This window comes from Tupaia chinensis, unplaced genomic scaffold, assembly GCF_000334495.1.
Source record: "Tupaia chinensis unplaced genomic scaffold, TupChi_1.0 Scaffold000065_1, whole genome shotgun sequence".
Taxonomy (NCBI): domain Eukaryota; kingdom Metazoa; phylum Chordata; class Mammalia; order Scandentia; family Tupaiidae; genus Tupaia; species Tupaia belangeri.
Genome location: NW_006159523.1, coordinates 1,717,817 through 1,729,339, shown reverse-complemented (window position 1 = coordinate 1,729,339; position 11,523 = coordinate 1,717,817). Strand labels below are relative to the sequence as shown.

Sequence of the window (11,523 nt, the reverse complement as noted above, 5' to 3'; positions counted from 1 at the left end):
AAAAAAAAAAAAAAGTATTGGGAAAATAAGTGTATTGATGGTGTCAACATTTTACCTTTCTTGGATTCAGCTACCTATAAGTCTCAGGCTATTAGCCTGAGATTTATCTTCTGTCCTGTCACCTCACAAACAAAAAGGGGAGAAGCAGAAGATTTGGGAAGAAAAAACAAGACAGTATGGTGAGCCATCTACATTTCTAGTTAGGCAAGAATCCCTGTTTTCTGTGAGATGAATGCAGAAGGGTGATTTCTCAAGATGGAGCTGTGTTACAGGATTGGTAATTAAAGTTCCAGAACCAAAGTGATTAACATCATTCCAGCAAGTTGTGTGTGTAAACAGTGCACAATTATCTGATAAGAATGCTTCCCTTAGAATGTTTACTTTTCTCCTTAGTTAAAATGCTGACATGTTTTAAGGTATTTAGCTGCAAACACACAATCAAAATTTGGCCCACACATACATAATGTTCAACAGATGTGAATTTGAAAGATCTGTGATGATCACTAGTGAAATTAGTCAAACCATGCTTAAATTAGGTTTTTCTGATTTGTGAGTCATTTAGGGGTCCACAGTGGAGCAGAATATGTGTGGAGAGTGAAAGATGGTATATTCTGTACTTAGTTCTTTGAAACAGAGAAGTAAAAGAAATTCTGGCATTTTTGTTCCCGTAATATGACTGGGAAACCTAGTTTTGTATTGCACATCATTTTATCCCTGATAGAGTTTACATAATTTTCTCAACTGAATCATCACAGAGCTGAGTGTAGGTTGTTAACTGATATGTTTTGCTTATTCAGGAGAAGCAGATACAGATGAGCTTCAGTCATTGGCATTCAACTTAATTATATCTAAGAAAAATGAAGCCATCAACAGTTAAAAACGATTATTAAAGAACTAGATAAGAATCATCCTATTGCTATAGCAGAGAATGTGAGCTTGTTTGTGAAGCTAAAGGCATACATTGGGTCTATAAGAAAATATAAAAGCATGTCCAAAATAAATAGTTAACAGCATTGCAGAGCACATACACAACCTTGGAAAAAGGATCTTTACAAGATTAGTATTGAATGATGGGATTTAGTTTTAAGCTTGAAATTTAAATTAAACATAGAAGCTTTATTACCAAGCATATGTTCTCTTTTTCTTTTGGGTTGATCACTGTAACACCTGCAAACAGACCTTTACCTATGGCATGCCAGCTGTGTTCAGTGAAGTTGGGACAGCAATATAGGATGTAATGATCTGAAACAAGACTGTTTCTCCCATTGATTAGATCCTTTGTGGGAGACCTGAGTACAATTGATGATAGAAAATAGGATTCAGGGTTAAGGTCAGAGGAAGAAGCGCATTCTGCTTCAGATCTAATTAAGATTTCATGGTGGATAATTATGCTCAAAAGTAGTATTTAAATGATTAGTATCTTGTGATGTCTTTTTTCCTTAGGCTGCTCTCTTCACACCATTTATGTCCTCTGTTTCATGTTGAAATTTGATTTCTCTGTAAATGTGGGCACACTGATAAAATCCAGTTTTTCACAGCACTTCAGTTTTAACTTTCTACCCAGAGCTGAGGCACATGTGGGAAAACTAGGAACTTTAAGTAAAATGGAGTTCAATGCTATTTCAGAGGCTTCCTCAGTCATGCAATAGGATAGCTCTTTTTATTATTGTTCTCCATGTAGAGCTCTCTTAAGATTTGGTAAAATAATACAAAGTGTTTTCTACAATTTTGATCATGAGATAAACCTAAATCACATATGATTTTATGCAATTTCCTAAGTGTTCTTAGTACTAAAAGTTAAATATTCTATTAATATTAGATATTTGCATCTAAAATATTCTTATGACACTTTTAATATTAGAGCTGCTTGAGGGTTTGGAACTGATTTATTCTAATATCGTTCTGAATTCAGAAATCCCTTCTAAAATGTCGGCTGATCGGACAGCCTCACATCCATTTCTCAGGGAAGGGTGGTTGGAAGAAGTTGTCTTGTAAACACACATTTCTTAGTGGCATGATCTGGACTTTTGTCTTGGCTCTACTGCTTACAAATAGTGTGACTTCAAACAAATCACGCATTTCCTCATATCGGTCACTTATAAAATAGGAACTGTAATACCAACCACCAACCTCACTTGCTATTACAGAAGAGAAAAGAATGAATGGACATGAAACTAAGCGGAAGTATAAGGGAAAGGCACAGTGTCCAGTCCAGGCACAATTCATGTATACTAAGTGGATGGTTGGTGACAGCGTGTGGAAACTCATGAAATGATCATAAAAGGATTTTAGAAAACTTACTTTTAGCAAGTAAATTTCACTTGGCTATTACAATGTTTGAAGGCAGTGATTTCTCATACACACACACACATGCACCCCAACTCATTTTTAATAAATGTTCAAAAAGATGAAATAATTCTCAATCTTGGAGTCAGCAGATGGTATGGTGGTTAAGGTGCTGGATCTCACATGGCTAGCCATGGTTCGAGTCCTAGACTGACTGGCAGCTTGAACATCTCTCCCAGAGCATGTGTGTGTGTGTGTGTGTGTGTGTGTGTGTGTGTATGTGTGTCCCGAATCCCGGAAGAGCATGGAGGAGAAAGGATTGTGACATGGCCATCCTCTCTGGGGGATGATTTCTCACCTTCCCTCTCATTGCCTCTCTGTCTTTCTCCTCTACTACCAGTACATGTACCCTATGGCAAAAACCTTATACAAAAAATTCTCAATCTCAAACATTTTGTATCTTACATGACTTCCAGAACTGTTCTCATTCTTTTTTTTTCTTCTTCTTCTTCTTTTCTTGGAGAGGGTTTTGCTATAGGGCGCGTGCGCTCGCCAGACAGACAGAGAGAGACATAGAGACAGAAAGCAAGAAATCACCCCCCGGGGGGATGGCCACGCCACAATCCCTTCTCCTCCATTCTCCTCTTGGAACCTTGGGGACGCACGCCCACACGCCTGGCGTGAGTTTAAGTCACCGAATCCGGGACACGAACCGCAGTCAACTACATGGAAGTCCAGCGACATAGCCATTACACTAACTGCTGGTCTCCAGAACTGTTCTTATTCTTACCCATACTTACATGTCCATGCCCAGAGTGACAACCATCATTCAGCCTTTAGTAATCTATAAATGATCCAGTAAGTTCAAAAAATATCAGGAATTTTATTTCTTTTGATACTTGATATGAATTCTGCCCTTCTATTAATATAAGCCATGATTAACTATTACTGTTGTCATTAATATTATTATGTATTGAGGAAAACAATGTAAGAAATACTAAGATTTGAAATTAAGTTTATATGATCATAAATAACTAGTGGCTATACTGAGACAAAGCTATAATAAAATTAAGTAATGGGGCCTGCAGGTGGTGTGGTGGTTAAGGGCACTGGATTCCCACATAACTGACTGCAGTTTGAGTCCCAGACCTGGCAGCTTGCTTTCTTAACTTCTCTCTTTCTCTCTCTCACTATGTCTCTCTCTGGTCAAATTAAAATAAATTAATAAATAAACAAACAAAGTTAAATAAAAACTAATTCTTTAAAAACATTAAGTATTGTCTATGAAAGCCAAAACAGACGTTCTATTGTTTTCCTCTGAAAAATGTTTAAAGGGGAACCCAGTAACTTTTCTTCCATAGAAAACTCTGAAGATCTCCTGCACAGACGTTTACCCTTTGCTTCAGATCTTCTAGCATTCACCTTAGCTTTCACAAGTTAATACAACACTTCTCGTAAAGGCATGCTGTTTCCTCCAGGCAGAAACAGCCTATTGCACTGGAAATAGATTGCACAACTGTGAGTTCCTGACATTCATTTTTTTCATCTCCTGAATCAGAAGTGTGTGAGTGAGCACCATGTCCCCCTCACTCTCATTGCGAACGTCCACAATTAGGCCAATGCTTTGACACCACCCACATTAGGACCACCAGGTCCTGGACAGTCTAGTCAATGGGAAAGGTGGGAAGCTCAGGAGACAGAGAGGTCTGGACCCAAATGATGGTTCTGCCACCCATGACACAAGGTCATCCCATCAATTCGTATGTTAGCCCTGGCTTTGATTTAAGTCTTCTGTACACCAAACAGAAGGAAATGAATAAAGGGAAAAGAGGTGAGTGGGGATGAGTTTGTGGCTGTCTAGATTATTCAATGTATGACCCATTCTTTTCCCTCAAAGTAGAAGATAGCAGGGAAATTTCAGTTCTGATACATGAAGTATAGACAACAAAAGAGAACAAGGACCTTACCAAAAAGTAAAGGCTTTAGGGATGAAGGTGGAAATTTTTTGTTTTGGTTTGGTTTTTCATAGGGAATTGGAAATTATGTAGCATCTGCATGTTATGTGATCATCTTTGAATCTATTACCTAATGTCAGTGGTATCGATAACAATAAATGGGTAGATTGAAGCAGTGCAGTGAGAAGACATAGCCTAGTTATCCTATGTGCCATTAATCAGAGAGATTTGAATGTGAGACTCAGCTTGCCACTTACTTTGAAATGACTGCATTTCTCAGCTTAATCTCCGTAAAACTGGTTTAATAATAGCCTGTGTGTACTACAGTTATTGTTAGGACTAAATAAAATATGTAAAGTCTGTTGTGTTTGACATATGGGAAATATTCATTAAGGATTCACTGTTAGATTAGTAGTAGTTGGACATATTTTTAGTCTGTATCAATTGCTACTTTCTATAACTGACCCGATTCAGGTGTTTTCTTTTTTAAAGCGTGTCTTTAGAAGAGTCTAATGTTTAAGGAGAAAACAAGGGTGAGCCCAAGCAAAATTCATCACGTTGGCACATTTGGTGACCATAAACAAGTCTTTTAAATTACCTTTCCTTGTTCTCTCATCTATCACAAAGGACGGCAAAGCCAGACCTCCCTCCTCCACAAATCTGGAGTCAGACTAGGATCAGATAACATCTGCTGAGTACTCTGCAGAGTATAAAGCAGTACATGTTAAGTAAAAGCCAATTTTGATGTGAAGAGAAAATACTAGTCATATTTATAAAATATTAGAGTATGAAGAGAATTCTTCAGCACATACATTCTTTTTTGGCAATTATTAATGAGTAATACTTTTATAAATACTTGAAACCCATCCAGGATTTGGGTGCTGTTTTATAATAGTTTATATATTCAGAATCAAATCAGACTTAGAAGTACATAGGGCAGCGTTTTAAACCACATATTTTACAGAACGGAAGGACACACACACACACACACACACACACCAAGGATTGTTCTATTCACAAATACTTTTCAAATCTTGAAAGCTAATGAAATCTTTGAGAGTTTCCCAGGAGGCAAGAGATTCCAGTGCCATTAAGATTCTACTGAAGAAAAGCAATGCTTAATGGAACCAGATAAATGGGATTGCTTGTTAATCTCTCAGCTAATTTTCTTTCTTCTTTGAGACCATGCCTTAGGTCAGAACTACGTTTAGTTTGAGATGTGGTTCAACTCTATTGCTAGGGCGTACCCATCCTTTACTCCATTAAGTTTTGAATTCAGAAACAGAGTTTGCCTAATTTATTTGAGTTCTGCAAATGGTATCATTTAGACATCTTCAGCTTAAGGGTTCAGAATTAATACTGATTGCATAACATGTTTGGAGTAGTGAAATTATGATATTTTGAGAGGAAAAAGGTACTGAGCATCTTGATATAATTTAAATACTTGTATAAATAGGTATTTCACTCCTTATGCCTTCAAACAGATAAACAAGTAGAAAGCAAACTATTTGTAATTCTGATAGTCTTACCAACAAATCAAAGGAAGGGCACAGAAAGTTTGTAAAGCGAAATATTACCAGGCTTCTAGAATTGCCATTGGAAAGAAACCAGTTTGAGTAGACAGGTGTTCAAGATTATAATTAAAACCAGAGGAAAAATTTATGTCCACATGGTAGTTTCCCCCCTTTTCTCCCAGAAATTAAACAAAGTGAAAGCCGTAATGTTGAAATTAATTATGCTAAGGATATGTGTTGCAAAGCGAGGCAAGAGGCTTCATGAAATCCAATTCTACTAGGTAAAACTGAAGAAAAAGCTAAATTTTTCTTCTTGCACAGAAATAATCACGTCAGTTGACTACCCAGATGAGACTGACATGAATTTTAGGGCAAACCCTGTATCTGAGTGAAACAATCCTCAAGGTTGTTTGATAAAATAAATGTTAAACTCACCCAAAAGATCACAGGAGACTTGTTATATGATTTCTGCAGTGAGGCTAACCTACAGGTGAAAAGCAAAATGCTTCAGCCCTGCAGCAAAGGTACCCACACAGATGGATAAATTTATGTTTGATCCATCCAAATAAAGCATCTGTTAGAGTGGAGAGAATGCATCTATAAAGTGAATGTTCTAGAAAGAATGTATGCTCTCTTTCTGCACACCAACAAAATATAGCAATTATTCACCAAAGCATAGCTCGTGTAGGTTTCTACAAATGTCTAGAAGAATAAAGTAACGTTGATTTTGTAACAATGTCTGCCTAGAGAAGCTGAATTCTTTTTTTTTTCATTTTAGCAGTTTTTAATAAGAACGGCATATAAGATTATTTTACTCCTGCATCTTCTCGATTGTTTCTTCCTTATGTTTGCCCTTTTCCTTTCCTACTTGGCGAGACTTGGCTTTCCGTTCAAGGATCTTTTTGCGGTCTTTGTCCAGCTTTAGTCTGGTGATAACCACCTTGCTGGGGTGAATCCCCACATGGACCGTTGGGCCATTAGCCTTTTCCAGCTGCACCCACTCAATATAGATGACATATTTCTTCCTGTAAACTTGGACCACTTTGCCAATTTGCTGACCTTTATAGTGTCCTCGCACAACCTGAACTTCATCATCCTTTCGGATGGGCATAGATCGCACGTTGTACTTCTGCCTCAGCTCTTTGGAAAGGGGGGAAGACATTATTTTCCTTCGGATGTGGGAAGGTGCATTGAAATGCCTTTTACGGTTCTTGCTTCGGTCAGAAGTCACGAAAGGATTGAACTTCATTTTGGCCGCTGCAGCTCCAGCGATGGCCGCGCAAGAGCAAGAAGCTGAATTCTGAGCTCTCATTTGTCTCAGCTTTGATCATCTCTCATTGAGAGGTGTTATTAACCATTTAGATCTCTTATTCTTTGGAGAATCAACAAGTTTGCTTTGTATTTGCTTTATGCTAATCTACAACAAAACGCCAAGTACACCTATCATGTTACTTTTATCAAGAGCTAGTGTGATGCTGATTTAAAAACACATTATCCTGAATTCATGCAGAATTATATGGACATGATGGACTGTTACAAAATCAAAACAGGAAAAGTGCACTGAGGGAATTTTGGTGTGTTTTCATTCAAAGTGTACACACCATCCATCATCCTTCATTTTTGTCCTACCATCAGACTGTTATGAGTCTGAGACTGAGTAACTTTACACTTTGTGCCCTAAGAACCTCAGTCTCGAACCTGTTACTCTCATGGAAACAAAAGGCCATAGTTAGCACTTGCCCCAAACTGGTCCTCCTGTTTTTAAATTTTATGTCCCTAACCACCTTCTTTGCCTCATTCTTGTTGTGTTCTTTTGGCAGAGAAGTGAATAAAAGGATTTCCTCCCCAAGTCACTCACTAATTCTGTTGCCATAGCTTGAGTCCCATCTTCACTTGAATTACACGTGGTCTTCATTATTAGTAATAGGAGGTCAGTGGAGCAATACAACACAAATAAGAAACTGCCCAGGATGATACTGGAATGGGAAAAGATGCCAAACTCTTTCAGTGTACCTGGAATAAATCTTGAGTTGAATTATGTTTCATGGCAACCTTGTTGCTAATTTATCAGAGAATTGGCAGTGAATCCTCAGAAAGAGCTGACTGTGGTTGCCCTTTACTTAGATTGGTCTTATTTTGCCTTATGAATTGTTACATATTTCAGATGTATTTAATTTTATGTCACCTATATTTAGTAGACAATGAAAGGAGATGAGGAGGGAAACAATGATTTAAATAAGACATCAGTTTAACAACACTTAAAATTTATTTTTGCAACCAGGTTAGTGTAATCTGACCATGCATATAAATTACATCCAAACGCATGCAGCTATACAAGCAATAACTATTGTTATCCTAAGCATTTTATGTATTTGATACATATTTGAGGTTATTCAGTCGAGAAAAAATATTTTTGTATTTGTAGCCCAACAGTTGAGACATTTTAAAACGTCATGTTTTAAAAAAAAGGATATAAAACAATATGTACAGTTCAAACTCTGGACTTAAAGTTTTTCCACTTCTCTCTTTCATCTATTCCTTTTTTTTTATTGAGCTACATTTTTTTATTATTTTTTTAATTTGCCAGACAAAGACAGAGAGAGAAAAAGAGAGAAAGAGAGAGAGAAGAGGGAAGTGAAAAAGCATTCTAAAAGGATGACAACATCTTAATCCCTTTTTCTCCATTCTCCCCTAGGGATTTGGGGTATGCACACAGGTGCCCACTGTGTGTTTCAAGCCACCAGGTTCAGGAGTCAAACCACATAGTCAGTCATGTGGAATCCAGCCACCTTAACTAGATGCCACTGGCTGGCCCAATACAGACAGCTTTTAATATATACTGCCGTTCACTAACATTGAACTCATAGCCCAGAGCACTGTAACTCATGCTCAAATAAAGCTCACCTAACACGCTTTTTTCTCTAAGGCACATCATAGCCTTTTTGTGCTTAGGATCATTAGGTAGCACTTCAAAACTACACTTGGGGGAACATTTTAAAATACACAACTACAAAAGAAAAAAAAATTTTACAATCTGTCTCTAAATGAAATGTAAAAAGAGTACTTGTTTACAATCTAAGAGCTAAAACAAGAAGGCTGAGTGTTGCCTTGTTTGACCTTATTTGGAAATGTGCAAATTAGAGACTAAAATTTTCTACTGCACTGCAAATGTCCAGAAATGGTCACGGACAGATAGATTTTATGAGTAGTCACATTCCAAAATGTGGAATCCAGGAATAATGAAGATCAAGTGTACCTACTTAGCAAAGTGGGTAAGCGTGAGTCACGTTTGTACCACAATACATGACTACTTTAACATTTAGTTACTAGGCAACTAAAGCCATCCCTAAACAAGTAAAATCAAAAATGAGAGAGAAGAAAATTTGTAATGATGAAGATAAATTAAATTGACAGTAAGGTAATTGTTTTTTCAAATAATTATTTTATTTAACTTTATTTATTTCCTTTAATTTGACTAATGAGAGACAGAATGAGAGAGAGAGAGAGAAAGAGAGAGAGAGAGCTGCCAGATCTGGGACTCGAACCCTTTTTGGTCATGTGGGAGTCCAGTGTCCTTAACCACCACACCACTTGCCAGCCCTGACAGTAAAATAATTATAAAGCAAAAATAGAATAGTTTAAATTTCTGAAAAGCTCTAAACATCACTGATAATATTCCTCTGAAAACAGGATTTCTATTTTATTGAATTTACATGTATGATCTAGGTGGTCCATCATTCCATGGCAACCATGTTTTGTGTGGAACTTGAATAAGAGTTTAGAAATGATTATTGTGTCCTAAATTTAGTTTGTGAGCATCAGATTTAACCAGCTATTTGTACTAAATGTGAGTGATGCAAAGGGTTTCTGTGGAACATTGAAAGGTACAGAAATTTCTGTGGATGTCATGAGGCCCCTGGTGAGCAGAAGAAAGCATCTTGAGGGTCATTTCTCAGGCTTTCTGCGTCTTCACAGGTGCCTGACGCTGTACTTTACTCAACTAGGTTTTCTGATGGGAATTCTGGCTAGACTCAGCAAAAGCAGTTGACATAGCTGAACTGAAGATGGAGAGAGACACCAATAATATAATGGAGTGCATGCTATTCAGGGACACCAGCCTAGTCAAATGATTTTTTTTTTAAAGTAAATGTAATAGATGCTGATAAACCCTGTGGAAATATATCAATAGGGAATAGAAATCAAGAGAGCCAGTAGAGAATCTGTATTTTAAGGTATTTTTTAAAAGTGTATCTCTTCTTCGAGTGAAAGAAATACAGAGGGAGACAGAGACAGCACCCTCGTCTAGGTCTTGACTCTATGATCCAACCCTAACTTCCAGACGCCCTAGGTCAAGGGCACCTGTGTGTGCAGCATACTCAGAGAGGTCTCTCGGTGTGAATCTGAAACTTCCCCATACAAGTCAGCTTCAGAGACCCCTGAGCCACTGTCCAACCCCAGGAAGTTATTATTATTATTATTTTTTAGAAAGTGGTCAGCCTCATTGAAAGTGAGCAAGGTAGAGATGAACAAAGTGCATACCTAGGAAAGGTGACTTCAAGGCAGAGGAAACAGTGAGAGCAGAGACAGAAAAGAATGGTCTGGAATGTTTGAGGACATAAAAAGGCCAGTGATGCTGGTTTGGCCTGAGGACCAAATGAGAGCAGAGAGAAAAGAGGACTTGGATTATCATTAAATGGCAAATTATCTAACCCACCTATTGGTGGGTCCTATTAGTGAAGTGCTCTTTGACATAAGGACATCAGAAAGCAGAAATGTTCTAGGAATACATCTATGTCTGCTGTAGAGATGTTGCCTATGACTTGTTAACTGCATTTCACAGTATTATTTTTATGAATTCATTAGGACAATTCATTAGGTGCTCTCAGTATCAGGAATTAAGTTCAATATTGAGTTGTTAAATTCCCAAGCATTTTTGCCAGAATGCTTAGAATTTTATTTGTTGCCCCCAAATAGCAACATACAAAGGGACTTTAAAGAGTTCACGGAGAAACAGAATTAAAATATGAGTCTATTTTGGCACATTTTTTTTTTACTAATGCATGTTTTTTTTTTCATAATATGCATTTTGTACTGACTTTTTGAAGATTGCTTGTATGTAAAGAAAGTCTGCCTAATACTTTTTGACTTTCTTATTACTAAATATGTTCTCCATATCTGCATTTCCTATTTTAACATAGACTTTGTGGTTCATTCATGCTATCATGTTGTACTTAGTATCCATATAAGGCTTCGTAACTTCCGTATGGAAAAAGGCGTACAGATTACACACAGAAGAAGAAATAAATAAATGAGCAGGACATTGAATTGTGTTCTTTTATGATATTTTGCAGCAACTATAGTCCAGTTAATGACTTTTGGATTGATCTTTGATTATGTTAAATTTGGTTAATTTATTGCAGTAATCCATTTGCAAAGTAATACATTTGAACTGTAATGTGGCCAAATTCAATATGTTTTATCTAACGTAATTTTTGTGAAACTGATAATTAGAGAGCATTGATGTATACGAAACAATTCTATGTGCCATATAATACGGAATATAAAAGAAATCTTCGTACCAGATAATACTCAGATGAAGGGACAAGTGTAGCATAGTTTCCTATAGACAAAGCATGAAAATGTGATCGTATCCTTAAAATATGCTGACAGTGTGGAATAGAAGATGACATGTCATGTTAAGTACAACTTAGTAAATGTCTCATTAAAGTAGTGTAATGAAATTAATTGTATCATTGTTGAGGCAAAAG

The 11,523-nt window shown here is 37.0% G+C and overlaps 2 protein-coding genes across 2 annotated transcripts in view; one reads left to right on the top strand and one right to left on the bottom strand.

Annotated features, from left to right (window-relative positions):
• CDH7 (cadherin 7) overlaps window positions 1-11,523 on the top strand; it is a 156,629-nt gene that overhangs the window by 25,489 nt on the left and 119,617 nt on the right. The window lies entirely within an intron of this gene.
• On the bottom strand, window positions 6,516-7,032 carry LOC106733230 (60S ribosomal protein L26-like). The gene has a single exon (XM_014581995.2). The coding sequence runs from the start codon at window positions 7,002-7,004 to the stop codon at window positions 6,567-6,569; it is 438 nt and encodes a 145-aa protein (XP_014437481.1). The 5' UTR covers window positions 7,005-7,032; the 3' UTR covers window positions 6,516-6,566.

What these genes read in the sequence shown, in the direction of transcription:
- LOC106733230 (XM_014581995.2), bottom strand. Translation starts at nt 7,004, where the DNA reads ATGAAGTTCAATCCTTTCGTGACTTCTGACCGAAGCAAGAACCGTAAA.